Source organism: Alnus glutinosa, chromosome 1 (assembly GCF_958979055.1).
Source record: "Alnus glutinosa chromosome 1, dhAlnGlut1.1, whole genome shotgun sequence".
In the NCBI taxonomy this organism is placed as follows: domain Eukaryota; kingdom Viridiplantae; phylum Streptophyta; class Magnoliopsida; order Fagales; family Betulaceae; genus Alnus; species Alnus glutinosa.
In genome coordinates, this window is record NC_084886.1 from 53,177,010 (window position 1) to 53,197,789 (window position 20,780).

The 20,780-nt window shown below is 36.2% G+C and overlaps 2 protein-coding genes across 4 annotated transcripts; one reads left to right on the forward strand and one right to left on the reverse strand.

Moving 5' to 3' along the window:
• Positions 1-9: 9 nt before the first annotated feature.
• LOC133858322 (short-chain dehydrogenase TIC 32, chloroplastic-like) lies at positions 10-7,435 on the reverse strand. Its single transcript, XM_062293783.1, has 8 exons — positions 6,975-7,435; positions 6,050-6,281; positions 5,776-5,855; positions 5,149-5,302; positions 3,634-3,712; positions 1,156-1,240; positions 776-822; positions 10-447 (listed from the first exon to the last, which is right to left on the reverse strand). The coding sequence occupies exons 1-8, from the start codon at positions 7,078-7,080 to the stop codon at positions 289-291; spliced, it is 942 nt and encodes a 313-aa protein (XP_062149767.1). The 5' UTR covers positions 7,081-7,435; the 3' UTR covers positions 10-288.
• A 218-nt stretch (positions 7,436-7,653) lies between these two features.
• On the forward strand, positions 7,654-19,215 carry LOC133858323 (SKP1-like protein 21). Of its 3 annotated transcripts, none has more exons than XM_062293785.1 (10): positions 7,654-8,020; positions 9,118-9,464; positions 11,332-11,553; positions 11,832-12,023; positions 12,103-12,213; positions 12,394-12,472; positions 14,313-14,416; positions 14,581-14,762; positions 15,762-15,895; positions 18,440-18,872. In XM_062293785.1, the coding sequence occupies exons 2-10, from the start codon at positions 9,429-9,431 to the stop codon at positions 18,454-18,456; spliced, it is 1,077 nt and encodes a 358-aa protein (XP_062149769.1). In that variant the 5' UTR covers positions 7,654-8,020; positions 9,118-9,428; the 3' UTR covers positions 18,457-18,872. The 3 variants fall into 3 exon arrangements, 2 of the variants coding, with proteins under 2 accessions (XP_062149769.1, XP_062149768.1); XR_009898504.1 differs by lacking the exons at positions 7,654-8,020; positions 9,118-9,464 and adding exons at positions 10,435-10,787; positions 18,958-19,215 and having other exon boundaries at positions 18,440-18,596; XM_062293784.1 differs by lacking the exons at positions 7,654-8,020; positions 9,118-9,464 and adding an exon at positions 10,436-10,787.
• Positions 19,216-20,780: the final 1,565 nt, after the last annotated feature.

The following is a 20,780-nucleotide window of genomic DNA, read 5'->3' on the forward strand; positions in this document are numbered from 1 at the left end:
TCAGAGATGTCAGGCCCACAAATACAGTACAATGCCCATTAACCATTACTATGTTCGAGAAAAGTACTTTATTATGAAACTGCATAATCATAAAAAAGTGACTCATAATTCTTTCTTCTATCAACCTAATTAACAGAGCGGAATCACTTCTGGAATCAAGGAGAATACAATAATATATTTGGTAGAATTCTCTCAGATACGAAAACGTGAGAAGTGTGCTTTCATTATGTAACTTAACAATATATGTTTATTGGGAAGTATGGTAACTTGCGATCAGCTATTAGTACATCATCTAATCAAATTCATGCTGAAATCCCAGAGTTTCTTTGCCAACTCCATGTTCCTACCATGTGAGTTTGCCTTGGATAAGTTACTGTCCGAAAAGAATTCGCCACTCACCCCCTTGACTTGAGGATGCAGTGCCACATAGCATGTTGTAGCAGCTCCCTGTGATCATAAATGAAATCATAAACATGAAAAATAAGAAGCAAGAATGTGGTGTGATCAAATGAAGGCTTATATTCCAAGTTAGTGTGCCCCACTGAACCCTTTCCTTCTTATGCGTCCAACATAGAAAAAATTAAAAACTGTAAATGTTCAAGATTAAAGCAAACCTCAATATTTTAATTACTTTTATGACAACAAGATGATAAATATTTAGAGCCTACATGAACACTTAAATGAAGAAAACATTATCATGGTTTCTGCATGATGTACACAAGATTCATACGCCTTAGTTGATTAAGCTAACAGGTCTAATTAAAATACTGCTTACCTGCTGAACATTTTTAAGCACAAATCTACCAAGGCTATGAACAAGACCTGCAAAATAAAGATAGCAATAAATCCCAGATAGTTTGCATCGAAAGCATCAGTGGGAGTCAATAATTGACCCTCAACAATAAAATCATCTCCAGTAATAGCGATTTCAAAAACATACGAAAAGGAAATACATGGAAACATGGAGGAACTGTTACATGTATGACCATGTTTTACCGAAGAATTAGATATCCATAGGATTGAAATAAACTATGAAACTCATTGAAATTTACAGTTCCATGAGATAATGTCACACCAACATTTGTTCATTAACCTACCTTCAGGCCAATAACACCAAAAAATGCATGTTTATTATGAGATTGAATAAGTGCATACTGTTCACAATGTTGTTATGACGAAAAAGATTGGTACTGATTGCTCCCGGGTGAAGTGAATTTGCCGTTATATCCACCCCATCTTCCTGTTCAAGAAAGAATCACCAATATTATGGATTCCACTTTAACATGACAGCCTTCATATACACAGCGAGATAAGTATGGCTAGGTATATGTATACGTCTAAAAATATATGCAAAGTTGATACTGTGAACAGTTGAGAAAGGGCAGAAATGACCATCTGTCAAGCACATTTTTCTTAACGGAACTGTATATGAATATGACAGGTAATTGGACAATGATGAAAAATATTGAGAGATGAATATCATTGTAGCACTGGTGTGATCTATACTTGCTAACAGTGAGTTGCAGGTTCAATTCTAAACTGCAGGAGCAGATAAAATTTCAACAAATAAAAATCTAGAAGAAATCTCACACCAGAAATTGTATTTCTCGTTGGTAACATTTCACAACAATATAGTCCAGTTATTCCAAAAGCTTTTTGAAATTTCATCTATAGTTTATTGTCGTTCCCTTCAAAGACTTGTGGTTGTTCAACTAACCGAGAATGGAACATGATACTGTTAAGTTAATAAATAAATAAGGGTTTGTAAAAAGATAAATACGGTCAAAAGTCAGGAGACAAACATTGGATAAAAGAGCACATTAAATTCATTATAGGCTAGAGAGCCTGAGCATCCCTAGTGAACTCTCTATTCTTTAGCTAAAATCTAACTAAAAAAATTCACATTTTTTAGTTTAATTAGCAACTTTACAAAACCACCACACAGTAAACTCTCTAAATCCCATTCTATTCTATTTAATAATTTTTATTCTAGCTTTATTCTTTTTTTTTTTTCTCAAAATCACCCCACAAACCGAGAAAGAGTGAGAACATGAGAGAGAGAGAGAGAGAGAGAGAGAGAGAGAGAGAATGAATATAAAAATATATGAAAATGAGATAGAGAGGAAGATTGTTTCTTCAAATATGGAGTACAATCTGACAAGTATTATAATAGAGAATGAAAAGAGAGCTTGATAAATAATGATTTTTGTGAATTTTAGCCAAAATTTGGCTAAACAACACTTTTGGAGAGCTCAATGGGGATGCATTTTGCATCACTTTTGTCAACAAAGACTTGCATTTCGCATAGAGGAGGTTTTTACACTGCAAGCAAGATAAAAGGGACAACGGGGTCCACACAATCTATCCCCTCGCCTTCTTTTCCCCAACAGTTCACCATGGTCTTTCCTTTCAAACGCTTATGGTTAATCAACTAATGAAGAGTGAAAACCATGGTGCTGTTGAGACTTCTTAATCAACTAATAATGAAATGTTAAGTTACTTACTAAATAAAGGACTTGTATAAAATTTATAGCTTAGAAGTCAGAAGCCAAACATTGGGTAAACGTAGCACTTTAAATTAATTGTAGGCGACATGATTTGTTAGTCATAGAAGGCATCGTATTTCATATAAACAAGCATTTTATACAGCGGACAAGATATAGGGGACAAATGGGTCCACATGGATTATCACCAATCTCTTGACAAAGCAAAATTTTCCAACATAAATCTCAGACCACGGGGTAAGGCTCCTCCGCTACTTTATTAATCCCTCTTGAAGGAATATGGACACATACAAAAACGCATATACAAATCGTCCCTAGTGAAGGACACACACATGTCCAAGCCTGCACTCAGACACAGCAGAAATTTTATCTTCTTAGTTGTAAAAGAAGGGGATAACAAAAGGCCATTCTCCAACTGCTCCATTCAGAAGGCTCCCTTCTAGATGAAATGTTTAAGTTAAAGGTGTCATAAATACTTTGTTAAAAGCCTGACACTTTTCAGTTGCCATACCAAAAATTTAAAAGCAGGGAACAGATAACCCCGCTGGGTTATACAATAATATATTTGATCCTCATACCAAGAGAGTCAGTTTGCTTTATCAAGAAAACGGAATTGCAGAGATAAGATGCTAAAGCTGAAATATATATCAAATACAAAAAATAAAATAAAAAATGAGTTTTAGAATTTCAGAATTAACTTAAGATATTTAATAAAAAAAATGTGATCCTTGAAAATAAACTTTTGATATAATGGAGAATAAAATTTGCAAATAAGGCATATGAGTTGCTCAGTATTGAGCTAAAAATCATAAGCATCATAGCAAACAATAATGTCAAGCTACAGTTGTCTAGAAAATTGCAAAGAGGGGTGCTACACATACTCCCAAGTGTTCACTCTCAGGTGCTCTCATTCTCTGATGTGGCAGTGAAAATTACCATTGGATAAAATAACAAATGAAAGTACATGTATCATCTAATGATGATTTTCACTGCCACGTTAAGGAGTAAGTACTTGGAAGTATGTCTAGCATTTCTCAATTGCAAAATGTTCAAAAGTGCCATTAATCATCTACTCTTTCACTGTGAACATATCTTCTATTTCACTGCTATCCTAGAGAAGTTCACATACCTTCAAACATCTTGCAAGCTCATTGGCATGCAAAACATTGGCAAGCTTTGATTGGCCATATGCAGCCCAACTGCTATACCTGCATATGAGCAAATCAAAACATAATCAAATGTAAGAAAAATTCTCGTCAATGTATACCATCTAAATAAAACACAACAAATAAGTATACCAAGCAACTTCTAGGGTAGTGTCATAACTGATGTGATGATATGTGATCTATTTTGTCAAGCAAACTACAGTATCAAAGAGGGGTTATTGTCTGATATAATGGTAAAAATCCCAAGTTGTCAAGCACAAGTGTGCAGATGCAGTTATTAAAAGCGACCAATGCATACATAATCGTTGAAGGGTAGGATCTGTACGAATACACCATGCAACATGGTTTTATATAGCGCATTGGATTACCATGGTTTTGTATAATACCACGGGTTATAATGATTTGTCTCATTGCATTTTCTATACAAACAGTAGTTGGTACGTTGTAATAGAATTAGGGTTTTTTTCTAATATAAGTAAATCAATTTCATTAGAAAGTGCAGAGGCACAACTCAAGTACATATGAAGCATAAAAGAAAGACCCACAATTAGAAAGAAAAAGAAGAACACAAGTCTAGAAAGTCTGCAAGCTAGAAAAGCGAGGGATATTGTGCACCGCCATCCAAGCATAAAGAGATTTGAAAATAATGGCTTTAACTCTAACACCAATCTCTCACAATTTTCAAAGCTCCTAGCGTTCTACTGTCTCTAAATGCACCAGATTAAATATATAGGAGCTATCTTCCAAGCTTCTAACTTGCAACAGCTTTCCAATTGACCTCTCCAGCTAACCAACAACTCTACCACCCTTCTAGGCATGATGCACTCTACACCAAAAAGCCGGAAGATTGAAACCCACAAATCTCTAGCTACTTCATAGTAGAGGAGAAGTTGATCTATGAACTTCCCACTCCTCTTATACATGCAGCATCAATCCATCACTATAGCGTGCCTCTTTCTCAAGTTATTCAATGTCCAAAATCTTCCCTAACCCCGCCGTTCACACGAAAAACACCACTCTCGAAGGAGCCTTAGTTCTCCAAATACTCTTCCAAGATTTTTGCCCCACTCAATTTCTCTAACAGGAACATATTTAGATCTCCCCTTGGGCCTTCACTTTGGCAACAAATTATAGGCAATGACATTTATGCTATAATATCAAATGAGATATAGATGTGTAACATGTAATAGCAATCCATTGAAAATATATCCTGTATCTAGAAAATGAAAATTATGAGGAAGAATCTCTTGAAAACTTAACAAGATGCCTTACGAAGTAAGCAACAACCACTAGCATAGGGAGTTCTAGATCTTTGAACGATATAAGCAGCCAAGAGCAACAGCCTCTAGACCAGAGACAAGCATGTAATTTTTTCAAAGGAACATAATAATTGAGCATGCTAAATTGCTGATGGACATGGAATACCATCTCAATAGCAGAATTGAACAATAGTCTAGGTTATGGTTAGATGGCACTACCCAGATTTATCATTTATTTGATCAAAACGGATTCCTTCACGGTAGGAGAACCGGTGAGCCCCAGACGAAACATTAACAATTCTTCCTTCCTTGCTGCTTTTACGTGCTGTTCTTTTCATAGTGTCCAACAAAAGATTTGTCAAAAGAAAATGACCTGAAAATGCCACAAAAAAGGGAGGATTTAGTCCAGTCCTACATAATTCAATTTAGCATCTATAGACACAGTTGTTATGTATGGACTGATGGACTGTCGCCCGATTCTACGTGCAGCAAAAGATGGCAAGTGACGGACGAAAAACGGAGCCATCTTGAAGTTTTGAAACTGTCTACAAGGATCTAGCAACAATTATCTTGGTTGCTCAATAGCTAATTATTCTAATAAAATCCGCAAACTTGAAGAATTAAAAAGAGTATGTCAAAGCTTCAAAAATTGAAACACTACAGTCTACCAAAGGAATTTTGCATACAACACAAAAAAAAAAAAAAAAAAAAAAAAAAAAAAAAAAGAAAAGAAAAGAAAAGAAAAGAAAAGAAAAAAAAAAAAAAAAGGTCACAGAGATGAATTTTAAACACTGGTGTAGAACATCAGTTTAACAACAAATATTTCTTTAAATAAATGCGACACACCTAAGTGATTTGTTGCGAACTGTAGTTCTATGTTATCTTTGGAGAGCATGAATGGTGTTGCCATAACTCCTGCATTGTTGCTTGAAACAAAGAAGACAGAGTCACTCCTTGTTTAATACCTTGAACTAATGAGGCTTAAGAGACAGAAATGCACAATAATGTTTTCATGGGTGCGGACGGAATTCAGTCAGTGCAAGAGTAAGACACGTCTATGGACCAGTGAAAACTAAATGTTGAAGAACAGCTACTATTACAGCTTGCACCCTTATCTTACATTAGGATGTTCAGTGGAAGACCGGAGGAATTGAAATCTGATGCGAATTTCCTTACGGATGCCATTGAGCTAAGATCTAACTCCATGGCATCAACTTTAGCACTGGGGATTTCCTTAACTATTGCTTTTTTGACATCTTCACCAGCAGCCATATTCCTGACCCCCATAACTACGTGGGCACCACGCAATGCAAGAACTCGTGTAGTTTCAGTGCCAATACCACTAGATGCTCCTGCAAATAGAGTGTCCACAAGCAACAAGCAAGCCAGTAATTGAATGTAGCTAACGCCTTTGAAAAATATGTCCCAAATAATGTGTTAAGAAGCTAAAACTTTTCTTGTGCAATTGCTAACGAAAATCTAGAGCAAAAATTCACGGAAAATTCCCATTAAATCGAGAGGCACATAACCAGATTCCAATTCTACTGATCTAAATAGTTAATATTATTGTTTTTTACATCCATACAAGATTACGAACCGAACAAACAGATAACTAAGGCTCCGATTAGCATTTAAAAAGGGCTAAATCCAGCATGAATCTCCACAGTAGTTTCTTCTTTCCGTATAACAATATAATGACCTGGTTAGCAAGAAGTCTGCTTTCTTCAGAATTATGGAAAATGGCGGACTACTATGAGAAACAGTAAAATGGATTTGGCATGGCTTCATAATCATCCTCATTTACGGCCACGAAAACATGTCTTTTGTTAGTTTCCTTTTCCGAAAACAAACAACAGCCGTACTTAATCTAAAGGAAAAGTATAATTAAATGTTGGATCAATGAATACAAAGAAAAGGTATATCCAATATCAGAAAGGCCAAAGATATATAGATCAATTTGTCATCTTTCCCATACCGTCTACGACAAAATTCACCCCTCACGGAGAAAAGAAAAAAGAAAAAGTAAACGATGGAACATGCAGGACCTGTAACAATGGCAGTGAGACCCGTCCCATCAATCCCTTGAGTAACTTCCTCTGCTGTGGAGGAAGACGAAAACCCTGATGGCCCTTTTCTGTGAAACGGCCACATTCTCTGTGTGTTTGTAAAAAATTCCTTTTTCCTCTCTCTGACTTCCTCTTGACAACTTGAGGGTCACACACATACACACAAAAAAATCAGGATTCCGAAATGGCAGCTTTATAGTAAGAGGAATGAAGTGCGCAAAGTTGGAAGGGTACTAGGAACTAGGAAGGATAAGTAAGATGGATTTCGTGGAGCATACGCTGCCAAGCGCCATGATCTGAAATGGCCAAATGGGGACCAGTCCATGCACATGAAAGAAGCCTAATTTCTCTCACCTTTATTACCCCCTGGCCCCTCTCTTTTTTGGGAGGGTATGTAAGAGGGGCCCCGCCCGAGCACCGGCCACCGAGGGTTATTATTCATGCCTCCTATTTTTTTGGGGCAGAGAAGAATGACAGAGGATTGAGAAGGAGACGAATTCAAATTTTGGCAAATTCAATCATGTTGGGCCACAGCACTTTATAAAGACTTCTTCCTTTTCCTTCGGCTTGGTGCTTACTGCTTTTAGACTTTTAGTTGTGTGTTCTGTTTACAGATCAACGGTTCCAAGGTTGGTAAAGGAAAAGAAATGAAAAGCCCTAAGACCATGATACAGGTCCAAGGTTGGAACTTTGAATTCTTTCAGCAAATAGCCCAACCACTTTCTGCCCGGAGGCCCCGGCCCAACTTTGGAAGAAAACCCGACCCGCCCAGAGATCTCAACCCTTCCCCCAATTTTTCCCCCATCCATTCCAGTCCCAACTCCCAACCCAAACCCTAACGACCACCACCACGTGCGACGGCACTCCTCTTTGACACAAGTCACGTGCCGGACACAAATCGATAATTAGAGAAAAGAGAAAGAAGGAAGAAGAAACACAGGCTTTTGGAAACCCTACCACCCTGCCCTCTCTCTTTCTCTCGCAATCTCTCAGACGTCTCTGCATTTCAGCCTCTTACCTTCAAGGTACGCATCTCCCTCTCTCTCCCTCTTGATATTTATGTATACATTTATATAAGCACACAACGTGTATGTTTATTTTAATTTTGATTTTGTGTTATCGTAAGTTATGGGATTCATAGTTACTAGTCAAGCTTTGCTTTCATTGGAAATCAATCGGATTCTTAAGCGTTCTATGTGGTTTAATCTGATTCTCTTTATTTGAGTCCTTGAAATCCATTTTTTGGTTTTGTTTGTGTATACTTTTGTTAAGAATCGTCGTAATAGGGTCAGTTGGATGTTTACGCTTAAGTCCCGGATACTGAAAATTTGACAAGCCCATTCCTACCACCCCGTCCCCTTCTTCACCTGCTTCCAGATGCAAGACAAACCTCACCTGACTCAATCCCTAACCCCAGACAACCACCCTGGTCAGGTCCAAGACACTCTGGTTGAGCCCTTGACTTCAGGGCAGCATTTTCCTTTCTTAAGGCTTCTATTTCCCTGTCCAGTGACTCCCAGGATGCCTCATTCACCACGCCATGCTTACCAGCCACCAGAGCTAGAGAAGCCAATCAACTCCTCACTCCTTTTTGGATTTCGGTTATTTCTAACAAATTATTAGCAACCAAACTGAGCGTATACTGATGGCCACATCTGCAATATTTGAGCTTCAGAGCTTTCCATCAATGGCTTTTCATCCGAACTCACCAACATGGTTTATATATACATACCCTTTTACCTACTTATGTCTGTGTGATTGTTGAATACTTATCAAATTTCTCTTATGGTTCCTATTGTATTCTTCTGGTTATGATGCATTTAATAGTTTTATCTTGTTACTGATTTTTTTGTTTATTATAGATACTGACCTTTGCTGATTTTTTCTATTGTCACAATTTCTATTTCTCATGAAAAACACTATAGGTGTGACAATCTACATGAGAAATGTAAATAGAAGACTCTAAGAAGTCAGAAAAATTTGAAAAAATATATATAAAAAAAGGAGCAAAATTGAAATGTTTTACAAATAGGAAACTGGACTGAAATTTGATTTTGCTTTTCTTTTATAATCTTTTGCTCTCTAATTCTGATCTCATTTATCTTTTAATTGCTTCTGGCAGTCACATGTTCTAATTTCAGGCAAAACATCATATGGTGTGGTGCTTATCTTGTTTTCTGCTTTACTTCTAAGTAAGAGCAACAACATCCAAGGAAGCTCTCCGTATAAGAATGCTTATGCACTTGTTATTGAGATTCTACATCCAATCATTTTGGGAGGCACTGATAAAGAGTTTATAACATCCTAACAAAGACAAGATTTTGAATAAGGGGAATCGTTCATTTGCTTTGCGACTTCCTTGTTTTTTTATATTGGAGGTGCAAAGTTCATTGATTCAGAACTCTTATTAGTTATTTACAGTGTCCTTTTCAAATGTCAGAAGGTTCCATGGCCGTAGTTAAGCCTGAGGTATGTTATATTTTTATTTTCTAATGATTTCAGATGAATTATGGAGATAAAACCTGAGTAATCATTTTTTAAGACAATTATATTCCATTGGTTGGTTGTTGTGGAGCCATGGCTTCTAGGGGCTACTCCTAGCCTGAATGTATAGAGCGTTTAGGTGGGCTTTATTTCTAATATTTAAAAGGTATTAAGACCTTGTTGTGTTGACCTTATTTACAAATCTTCCGTTCAAATATTATTACTACTAGCCTGTAACCTGCTTTGTTTCTAAAATATTTTTGAGGAAACGTTGTGGAAAAGAATGGTAATAATAATAAGACCAAAAATGACACACACAAAGAACTAACATTAATTTACCTTGAGGCATCCAAGTCTCTCTTACCAAATCATGCCGCTTCCTATTACTAAAAGCAGTGTTGATTCTAATAAAATTGATGGTATGATGCACATAAAAGAAAAGTCTTACGTGTTACTTGGAAAAAGTTACCAAAGAGAACAAATCAAAGTTTTAAATTTCAAAAGACACAAAAATTAAAGCAATGTAATCCCAAATGAGCAATTGCGAGCAACAAAGACAAAATTAAGTAATAGATCCTGACCAATTAGTTTTAAATTCTAGGGTTTAGATCCTGACCAATTACGAGGAATTTTCTTCTTTTAATAAAATTATTATTATTCATCAAAAAAAAAAATTGCAGAAGAATCATACACCCAGAATATAAGGAAAGCACACATTATGTTGATACTTGGCATTCCAAGTTTCAATCTCTGGGCAGGGAAGTACTTGTCTTAGATGAATTGTTTTGGTCACTCAAAATGACAAACAACTGTGATATATGATCATGCATATCACAATTGTGAAGAAAAAACCCTTAAAACTATAATTTTAAAGCGACACATGGCACAATTTTAGGCATCTTAAAGAGCTACTATTATAAAATGTTACACTCATGTGAGCATAGTTCATTCACTTGGGAAAGTATTTGAAAGGTTAAGGCCTCTCCTCGCATTGCTTTTTTCTTATGGACGACAATCAAGGGTAGAATCCTCTCGGTGGATAACCTTAGAAGACGGGGTTTCTTTCTATCTAATTGGTGTTGCCTTTGCAAAAAGAATGAGAAAACTATTAATCATCTTCTCATCCATTGCAAGTATACTACTGATCTTTGGCACTTGGTTCTTAATATTTTTGGGGGGTTTTTGGGTGATGCCTAGTAACATCCTAGAGCTGCTTCATGGCTGGAAATTTCAAGGGAGGGGTCACTCCAGAGGGGCAATATGGAAAGTTGTTCTTGCTCTCTTAATGTGGAGTACTTAGAGAGAAAGGTATCGGCACTTCTTTAAGGATAATGAATCCAATGTGCTTTTTCAAAAATCCTTCTTTCTAAGATCTCTTTTGGATTGGGTTATTGTAAATGTTCCTAATTTTGACTCACAGAATTTGGTAGATTTGATTTGTTTTTTAGATTGTAGTAGTCTTTAGGGTATTTGGCTCTCTTGTATACTTTTCGCGTGTGAGGGCTTTGCCTTTTTCTTTCAATAATATTATTATCATTCATCAAAATAAAAAATTAGGCATCCTAAAATGCCACTTGGCAAATTTTAGACAACCTAGGGCTACATTCTCTTATGATTCTGCTATTTTATATATATATAAGATTTCATAACACTGTCACAATGTTCCCTTTAAGATATTGTTGCCCCTTTGGTTAGAATCCAAATTTCTCCCATAGGCAGAGCCCAATGGGATGACAGTGTGCGATGAACCTGGGTCAAGCTTAGATCATAGGTTTATTTATGTTGCCCTAGTGATTTTCTTGTTTTGATCCTTGCTTACTTCTGTTTATGGGTTATGATATTGTTTATCCAGATGAAATCATACATTTGGCTTCAAACTGTTGATGGTTCACTCCAACAAGTGGAAGAAGAAGTTGCCATGTTTTGCCCCATGATATGCCGAGAAGTAATTCAGACAGGCATGGGATCTTCCAAAACCTATGCTATATCACTTCCACAACGAGTTAATCCTGCTATCTTGGGCTTAATTCTTGATTACTGTCGATTTCACCAAGTACCAGGTCGTTCTAATAAGGTTTGATATACTGTTCGACTCTCTTGTGATGCTTTTGCTCTTCTTAAATAACATTTATTCCTCAATTTGTGATTAAAGATGCTCTGAGATTTTAGTAAATTTCAGAAATGAAAAAACTTTTATTACAGTCCCTCCAGGGAGGTAGTCATTTTATCTTGTTTTTAGTTAATTTACTAGTTTGTAATTTTTTTGGGAGCAGTGACGAGTGAACTAGATGGTACAACTTATTATTGAATAGTTTAACTAAAATTTGAATTTTGATATCTCTTTTGCCATAGGAGCGCAAAACTTTTGATGAAAAATTTATCCGGATGGATACAAAAAGGTTATGTGAGTTGACATCTGCAGCTGACAGCCTCCAATTGAAGCCTTTAGTTGATCTCACAAGCAGAGCACTTGCTCGGATTATTGAAGGAAAATCTCCTGAGGAGATACGTGAAACATTTCATTTACCCGATGACCTCACAGAGGTTGTATGGCTATCAAGAAATCAATGTTTTTAACATCTACTTTGCTCATGGTTTCTCATGTAGATTTGGTTTTCTCCAGGAAGAGAAGTTAGAGCCCCTAAGAAACATCACTGATGACCCACGTATTCGGCTTTTGAATCGATTGTATGCAAGAAAGAGGAAAGAATTAAAAGAGAGAGAGAAATTGAAGGTGCCTACTTTTACTTATTCTCTTGTTTTCTGCCCTCATTATATTTGAGCTGAATGTTTTGTGCTGAATTTACGTTTCTTGCTGTATATGAATTCAAATTTTGATCGAAATGGTTTCACTCTAATTATGTAGTTGAGGCACTCTAATTAATTAGCATTAAATGGATTCCATATGTTTCAGAATGTCGAGGTTGAGGAGGAGCGTGTGGATGACCGCTCAGTTGATGATCTCTTGTCATTTATAAATGGTGGAGATGGAGGTATATGAGAGAGATGATCTTTTCTCCATTCCATTTAGATAGTTTGTCTCTCTTCTTCTTACGTGTGGGGTTCTTAACCTCTTGCAACTTATCCATGTGTTCATAAATCCCTGAACTGTGTCAGACTTCGAAATATTCCTGCAATTGATAAATTGTGAACATTCAACAATTGATGCTTCTAGTTATGCGTATCGGCTCCATTCCTTTTAAAGATTTTAAAAACCACTTTGTAAATGATTTGCATGTCTTTTCTGTTGAAAAAGTATTACACTTTGGACGGATTTTTAGGATTTCTTCAAACTTAAAAGTGAGAAAAGAAAGAAGAGAGAATTATGTAAATGAATGCAGGACATTAAATATGATATAATTTCTTAAATGCTTATTCTATTTTCTTTTTTACTTATAAAAAAAAAATAGAGAATCTTATGACGTTGTTAACTAACACTCTCAATTTGGTTGACTGGTTCATAAATTTTCCAGATTTGCACATAAGCCTTAGATACTATCACAACTTATAATAGCAGAAAAAAGAAACAAATTTCGGACTGTAATGGCATTCACACTTAGATCAGTTGTTTAAAAGTTGGAATATTTGTGGTCGTGTCTAGATTCAACTGTGCAAAATGAGAGTGGGTTTCTGGGATTCATCTGGGTATAATGAGAGTGGGTTTTTTTATATATATATATATTTTTTAAAATGAATAAGGATTTTTAAACTATTATATACTCTTGAACATGGCAAGAATTTTAGAGGCAAGCAGGCTCTTTTTGGAGGAAGTCTATCATTGTGATACTTTCTTGTTGTGGGTTGCCCTTGGATGAATTTCTTTAACTTCCCTATGTTTGATCGGGTCATTGAGACCCCTCACACTCTAGCAACCAAAAAGAATAATGAAAACAAAAAAGGTTTGGAACCCTCAAGGGAGGTCTATCTCCACCTTCGCCATTTCGGGGAAAGACTCTTCTTACCCTTATTCTTCTTCTTGCTACACAAGCCCTTCTTGTTTTTGTTCTAAGAGTCCTTCGTTTTGTTGCCCAAACCGTAGCTTGAAATGCTATTCGGGCAGTAGTGGATCAAGGTATGCAATGAGCAAAAGTCATGATAAAAGGCCTTGATATAAGTTGAGTCACCACTTGTCTCAAAAGATTAAGTTGATAGGAAATGGTAATCTACTAATTTAATAAATATTTTAACACTCTTTGTGTGTGGGCTCATACGCCCCTTTGATAAGTATGGCTCAACACGTAAAATATAGTAAAATGGGGAATATATTATGGAGTCACTACTCTGATATCATGTTAAGTCATCACTTGTCCCAAAAACTAAGCTAATAGGACATGGTACATTTAATCATTTAATCAATATTCTATCATTATTTATGGTTCCAACTCTATTTATCTAAGTTTGACAATACACTATAGCTTTAGTATTGTGCATGGATTCTAGATGATTGACCTAGAGGATTGTAGATTATCTTATAAAACCTTCAATGCAGTTCAATTTAGGAATTTATGTAGTATTCTGATCATGCTATAGTGAAGGTTAACCATAATATGGTGAAAATTTTGATTTTGACTTCGCTGCAAATTTTCCATTATTGTTATAAATAGATTCATGTTCTTTTGGATGCACTCTGTGCCTGCACCCTGAAGTAATCATGTTCGTGAAGTATTTTTATTTTGATAGATGCATCAGTTCGTTAATTTCTTGGCGATACATGTAAGTAGTTGGTTTTGTCTCAACATTCAGTGGCTTGTTGGAATTTTTGAGCGTATGAATTGTGTATAGCCTATTTGGTTATTTCTCTTGCTATTTTACATAATCTAATCTGCTCTACAGATACAAAGGGAGCGAGAACCAATAAGAATAAAAAGAAAAATCGGAGGAGAAAAGATCAATCAAAGGATTCTTCTTTAAACAATGTAAATGGAAACCATAATAAGGTTGGCACCTCTCTCTTTCTCTCTGTTTGTCTGTTCATGCATGTGTATACATGTATGTGTATTAATAACGAGATTCTTTATTTCTTTTTGTGCATAATTCTTTTATTTGCACTTAATGAAGTCAATATTCTCAATGTTGAATTGCTGGTGTCTTGATGTTTTAGGAGTTGCTTGATCTTCCATCTGCTTGCCATGATGATGAGGTTATCAATGTTGTATTGGCGTCTCCTAGTACAAGTTCAAAGTTGCAAGATTCTGCCGCTGTGACTTTTTCCCCGAAGCTTGAATTTGAGGATGTTGATATTGATGATGATTTAGATCCTGCAATGAAGGAGGAGCTTGATAGGTTAGATGAATATATTAATTGGGGTATCTAGATTAATGTGATGAATTCGCCTTTTGACTTTAGTTAGATTACTGCAATTATGCTCATTATATTTCCTGGTGAACCTGGAAGATTACTTAAATTTTATGGAACTGCCAGTAATACTGCCAACTCACTTTAGCGTTTAGTTTTAATGATTTCCTTGTTTTGTTTTCTTGTTCCTCTTAGATGCCTTTCTTGTATACTTCCTGTGTACTTGATTGCGCTTTGCGCTTTTTGATGATATTTCTCTTACTTATAAAAAAAAAAAAAGTACTGCCAACTCATTGCCTCAGAAGCGCATGTCAAAAGAACCTTTGTTATAAGTGCTGGTTTTGCTTCTCAACTTCAGTACAATTTTCTTTCTTGTCCAAATGTTCTAGATATATCACATTTCTGTTTTAGTTTCTTTTCTAAAAGGTCTTGTCCACCACATTCCCCCACCCCCCCTCTTTCCTCATAGGCACCCCTTGTTTCACCCCGCCACCATTCTAGTCCTCAACATCAGGCCCAGATTTAACAGATTAATCTGTGGAGATTGAATTAAGGGGTATTTAATTGGGTCTAATTGTGATCAATTTAAATTTGTTAAAATTTTGCACGTATGAAGTTTGAAGAAGTGCTAGTGGTTGTTTAGAGTGTCCACATCAGTCTGTCAGAGGAAACTTGCATTTTTTTTTATTCCTCTTTTTTGTTTCATGTATTACCTTCTTGCTCATGTTTCATTTTGACACCCATTCCCTGGACAGAAAGTTTGCCTCTGACTGTTAATGTGTTTGGGGATTATTTTTTGTTTTTGGTTTGAAAAGTGTTTTAATAAATTGTTTTTGTGTTTTTAGGAGTGTTTTGTGATATACTTGCTTGTTAATTTTTTGTTTTAAAAAGAGAGAACAAAAGACGAAACAAAATTTTTAACAAACGGAGCCTTTATTATTTGTTAATATTTTCTCATCGAAATTTGCCTTGTATTCTTTTATGTAGGGAAGTGGAGGATTTTGCACGAAGATTAAATTCAGATTGGCCAGAAAGAATGCAGGAAATTTTATCTTTGGGCCAAGAAAGAAGGTTTATGCCTATTTCTTTAAATGGCAATGGTTCCATGGGTAGATATACAAGTACGTTCTTCCTCAACTTTCTTAATACGTTATCATTGGCATCTCCAGTCTAGTCTTCTATGCTCCCTGTTCTGGAAGAAGATTTCAGTAACAATTGCTTTAAAAAAAATTTGCTGTTGTTTTGCTTGTGTGTGTATATATATATATATATATATATATATATATATATATATATATAGAGAGAGAGAGAGAGAGAGAGAGAGAGAGAGAGAGAGAGAGAGAGAGAGAAAGAGAGAGCTGGTATAATTGCTGGTATAATGCCTCCTTCATTGCCTTAATCCCTAAGACTCTTGGGGCGATTGATCTCACGGACTTTCGGCCTATTAGCCTTGTGAGTGGCGTTTATGAGATCATTGCTAAAGTTCTTGCTAATAGAATGAGTCGTGCTATGGAAAAGATCATCTCAAAGCCTCATAACGCTTTTGTTAAAAGTAGACAAATTTTGGGCTCAGTCCTCATTGCCAGCAAATGTTTGGATAGTCATATCAAGCCCGGTGTTCTTGGGGTGCTTTGCAAGCTGGATATTACGAAGGCCTTTGATCACATCAACTGGAAGTTCTTATTGTACATGTTGAGAAGGTGTGGTTTTGGGGAAAAATGGGTCTCATGGATAGCACACTACATTTCTTTGGTGTGCTTCTCCATTTTGGTAAATGGATCTCCGTTTGGTTTCTTCAGTAGTTCTTGTGGGCTGAGACATGGTGATCCTCTATCTCTTCTTCTGTTTGTAGTGGTCAAGGAGGCGTTGAACAAAATGTTTTATGTTTCTGTTGACAGGCTTCGTCTCTCAAGCTTTTCTGTGGGATCTAGGCTCCACATGGTTAATATCTCACACATGTTCGTGAATGATACTTTAGTTTTTTGTGAGGCCAACCCTAGCCATCTTCGCTATCTGCATGTCCTGTTATTATGTTTTGAAGTTGTATCTGGCTTAAAGGTTAATTTGGCCAAATCAGTCTTGGTTCCTATGGGAACGTGGATAATGTTGCTGAGTTGGCTGACATCTTGGGCTGCGAGACTTCCTCTCTGCCCCTGAAGTATCTTGGTATGCTGCTATGGGCATACTACAAGGCTAAGTCTATTTAGGATGGCATCTTGGTAAAGATGGAGGTTGGCCAGTTAGAAAATGTTGTATTTGTCTAAGGGTGGCATGGTTACCCTTATCAAGAGCACTCTTTCCAATATACCTATGTACTTCTTGTCTCTCTTCCTCATTCCTACTAGTGTGTCTAATTGAATTGAGAAGTTCCAAGAAGACTTTTTATGGGGAGGGATAGGCGAAGAATTTAAATATCACCTGGTTAGTTGGGCTAAGGCTTGCTATCCGATCTCTGAGAGGGGATTGGGGATAAAAAAAAATTGAGGGTGTTCAATCGTGCCCTGCTAGGTAAATGGTTGTGGCATTATGGGTTTGAGAGAGATGCGTGGTGGAGAGCAGTGGTGAATTCTTAATACAACAGCTTATGGCGCGAGTGGTGCTCTCTTGAGCCGGCAGGTGCCTTTGGGGTGGGGTGTGAAAGAACATCAGAAAAGGTTGGGATTCTTTCTCAAGCTTCACTAGATTTGTTGTGGGGGATAGAACCAAGATCAACTTTTAGCATGATTTGTAGCGTGGGAACACGACTCTTAAGGTAGCTTTTCCATCTTTATTTGGTATTTTGCTCGTGTGAAGGACGCCTCTGTTGCGGATAATTTGTAGTTTTTGGGCGACTCCAACCAGTGGAACATGAGCTTTATTAGGGAGGCTCGCGATTGGAAGGTATATGTTTTTTCTTTCGTTTTTGAAGCGTTGCATTCAGTTAAAGTGAGAAAAGGTTGTGAAAACAAGATGTGGTGGGTCTCCTCCAAAAAAAAGATTTGTTCAAGGTCAAGTCCTTCTTTTACTCATTGGCTTGCTCTAGAGGTAGTCGCTTTCCCTGGAAAAGTGTTTGGCGCACTCAGGCTCTTTCAAGAGCTGCTTTTTTAGTGTGGTCCGTGGTTCTTTGCAAGATCCTTACCATGAACAATCTCAGGAAGCGATATGTTATCGTGATAAACAGATGTTATATGTGTAAAAAGACTGGGGAGTCCATGAATCATCTTCTCCTTCACTGTGACGTGGTTTATGCTTTGTGGGAATACTCTCTTCAATCGTTTCGGAATGTCTTGGGTTATGCCCAGACGGGTTATTGACTTTCTTGCTTGTTGATGATCCTCTGGAAGGCCATTGAGTGTTGCGATGTGGAAAATGACGCATATTTGCCTTTGTTGGTGCTTCTGGAGGGAAAGGAACAATAAGAGCTTAGGATTTGGAAAGTACCTTAGAGAAGAATTTATCCTCGTTTTACGTTACGTTGTACTTTTGGACTACGGCTTATGTGCACCCTTTGTCGTTTAGCTTTGATGATTTTCTTGCTCGTTTTTCTCTTTCTAATTAGGTGTTTCATTTGTGTATTCTCAGTGTATTAAAAAGCGCTTTACGCATTTTAATGAGATTGGTTTCTTACTCATATAAAAAAATAAAAAACAAAAAATTGCTGGTAAATCGTTTGTTCATGTGAACAGGTTTGGATCAGAGATAATGAATCAATGATAGATGACTTATTTATTGAAATGGACAGCAGCCGGCTCGAATGATTTGGAGAAGATGCTGATATGGAGCTTGCTACCGTCAAAGGCGAGAAGAGTTCACATTTTTATTTTTTTTGGGTGTGGGCATCATGTGAGTATTTTATTTGTTCTACCATCGCCAAAATGCAATTTATTTTCATGGGCGTTTTGTATGTAGGAAAATAGAAAAACGCAAAGGAAAAATAAGTTAATAGGAAAAAATATTTCATAGTTGGCAATTCAGGCATAGTCTGAATGTGTCAGGCGGTTTGTGATTTTCAGCAATTCTCATTGGCTAGTTTCTGTACTTTCTTGAGATTATGTTTTTCATAAATTTTTTCATTTATCATATCTTTAGGCCTTCGGCCACCCCAAGTTTTGTTGAAAATATGTACTTTCAAGAAAAGTGATTTGATTAAAAATTTATATGAGAAGGCCTAAGTGCAATATGATCTGTTTGGATTAATATGCAGAAAAAGCATTCCTGTTGGAGGGAAGTGCTCCGTAAATGTGTGGTGTGGTGTGTTTGGATGGCAAGCAAGATCGGCGAAAGTGGGGAGCACTTACAAATCTCCATTGCTATGGAAAATCCACAATATGACCCGCTCATGTTTTTTAATTTTAGCGTTTAAAGCCACTCTCAATGGCTTATGCATTTTTATATGCAAAATGACTAATCAAAATTTACTTCATTTATTTTAGTTAATGAGTTTCAAAATGTATCATCCATCCGATTATCTATTATTTTATTATATTATTTAAATATTCCTTTTTTTTATTATTCTTTCTTTATCTTTCTTTATTTTAATTATAAGATACTTTTTTCAATAATAAGTCATTTTTTTTTAACATTGTAATTATTTTGAATATTATAATATTACTATAGCACAAATGAATTTTAGTGAAAGAGAAAGAGTGAAAGAAAGAGAACCAAATAAAAAAGAGATGCATGTGTATGAAGTTGCACTATTCATACATGCATCACATTCATACATGCATCACAAATGTATTTTACATTTGATTTGCATAATCGGATGGAAAGATTTTTTAGTAAATTAGTTAACCATTTTAGCTCAGAGGTGAAAATGGTTAATCCATTTGGGAATGTTAATGGCCACCAATAATAAATCTAAAATTTTTTTACAACTTCATGACACGTATTGGCATGCAAGTATTTTCAACAGAATGGCCTAATTCGTTATAGCTAAATTTGACTATTATATGGGCTTTTTCGTCTATAGCAGAATTGGCAACTTTTTACTTCTTCTGGCACGAACCACTGATTACATAATTTACACTACAAATGTTTTTTTTTTAATTTTATTCACTCCCTCTCTCTCTCTGACTATCTCTACACATTTTGGTGCTTCAGCTTCCAAGCACCAAAATACCACCTTTTCAAAACCTCCGAAAACCATGTTCACCTTCAACCCCAACATTCATTTGGCTATTGGCTATTGGCTATCGTCACCTTTTCCTCTCCCTCTCTCTCTCCATGCAATCTACGTTTTGATTTTTTTTTTTTTTTTTTTTTTTTTTTATGCAAAATCAACGGTGACTATCGTCGGCTTGCAAGTAGCGATTATCATTCGCTGGGTTTTGATTCCATTGACAGTCTCGGCATCTGGGTTTTGATTTCTGTTTCTTTTTTATGAAGGGAAGAAGATGAGAAGGAGATGAACCAGAAGACTATGTAGCTTGCGGTAAGAGGGAGAGGGAGAGAGAGAGACTGAAGACTGAAGACTAGAGAGAGAAAAGAAACAATTAAAAAAAAAAATTAAACAATTAAAGAAAATTCCAAAATCTCGTTTTGTCATCAACAGAAAATTCCTTATGTAAAATGAGCTAATTACACAATTTAACTGTGGGTTGACCAACGTAACAAGCACAATCCCTGTATATATATATTTTCTTTTTTCGTTGTTCTTGGGCAGAGTTATTACCAATTACTGGTCTCCTTTGATTAGGTTCGACCATTTATTGAGAAAATAGATATAGGAACTATTGTATATGTTAAAGTCATTGGGCTCAATTCACTCTCAAAAGACGCCTTAAGAGAGGAGGAGACACCATAATTTATAAAGAGGTCAAGTGACTGTAAACTAACAAATATATGACACTTTAAGACTCTCCCTCACGTGTGGCATTATTGGCCAAACACACGTGGACAGAACTGGAGAAAAGCCCAACAATTAAAAGGAATTGACTTTGATATCCTGTTAAAGTACATGAGTCTTACTCACTCTCAAAAGACGCCTTAAGAGAGGAAGGGACACCATAGCTTATAAAGTGTTCA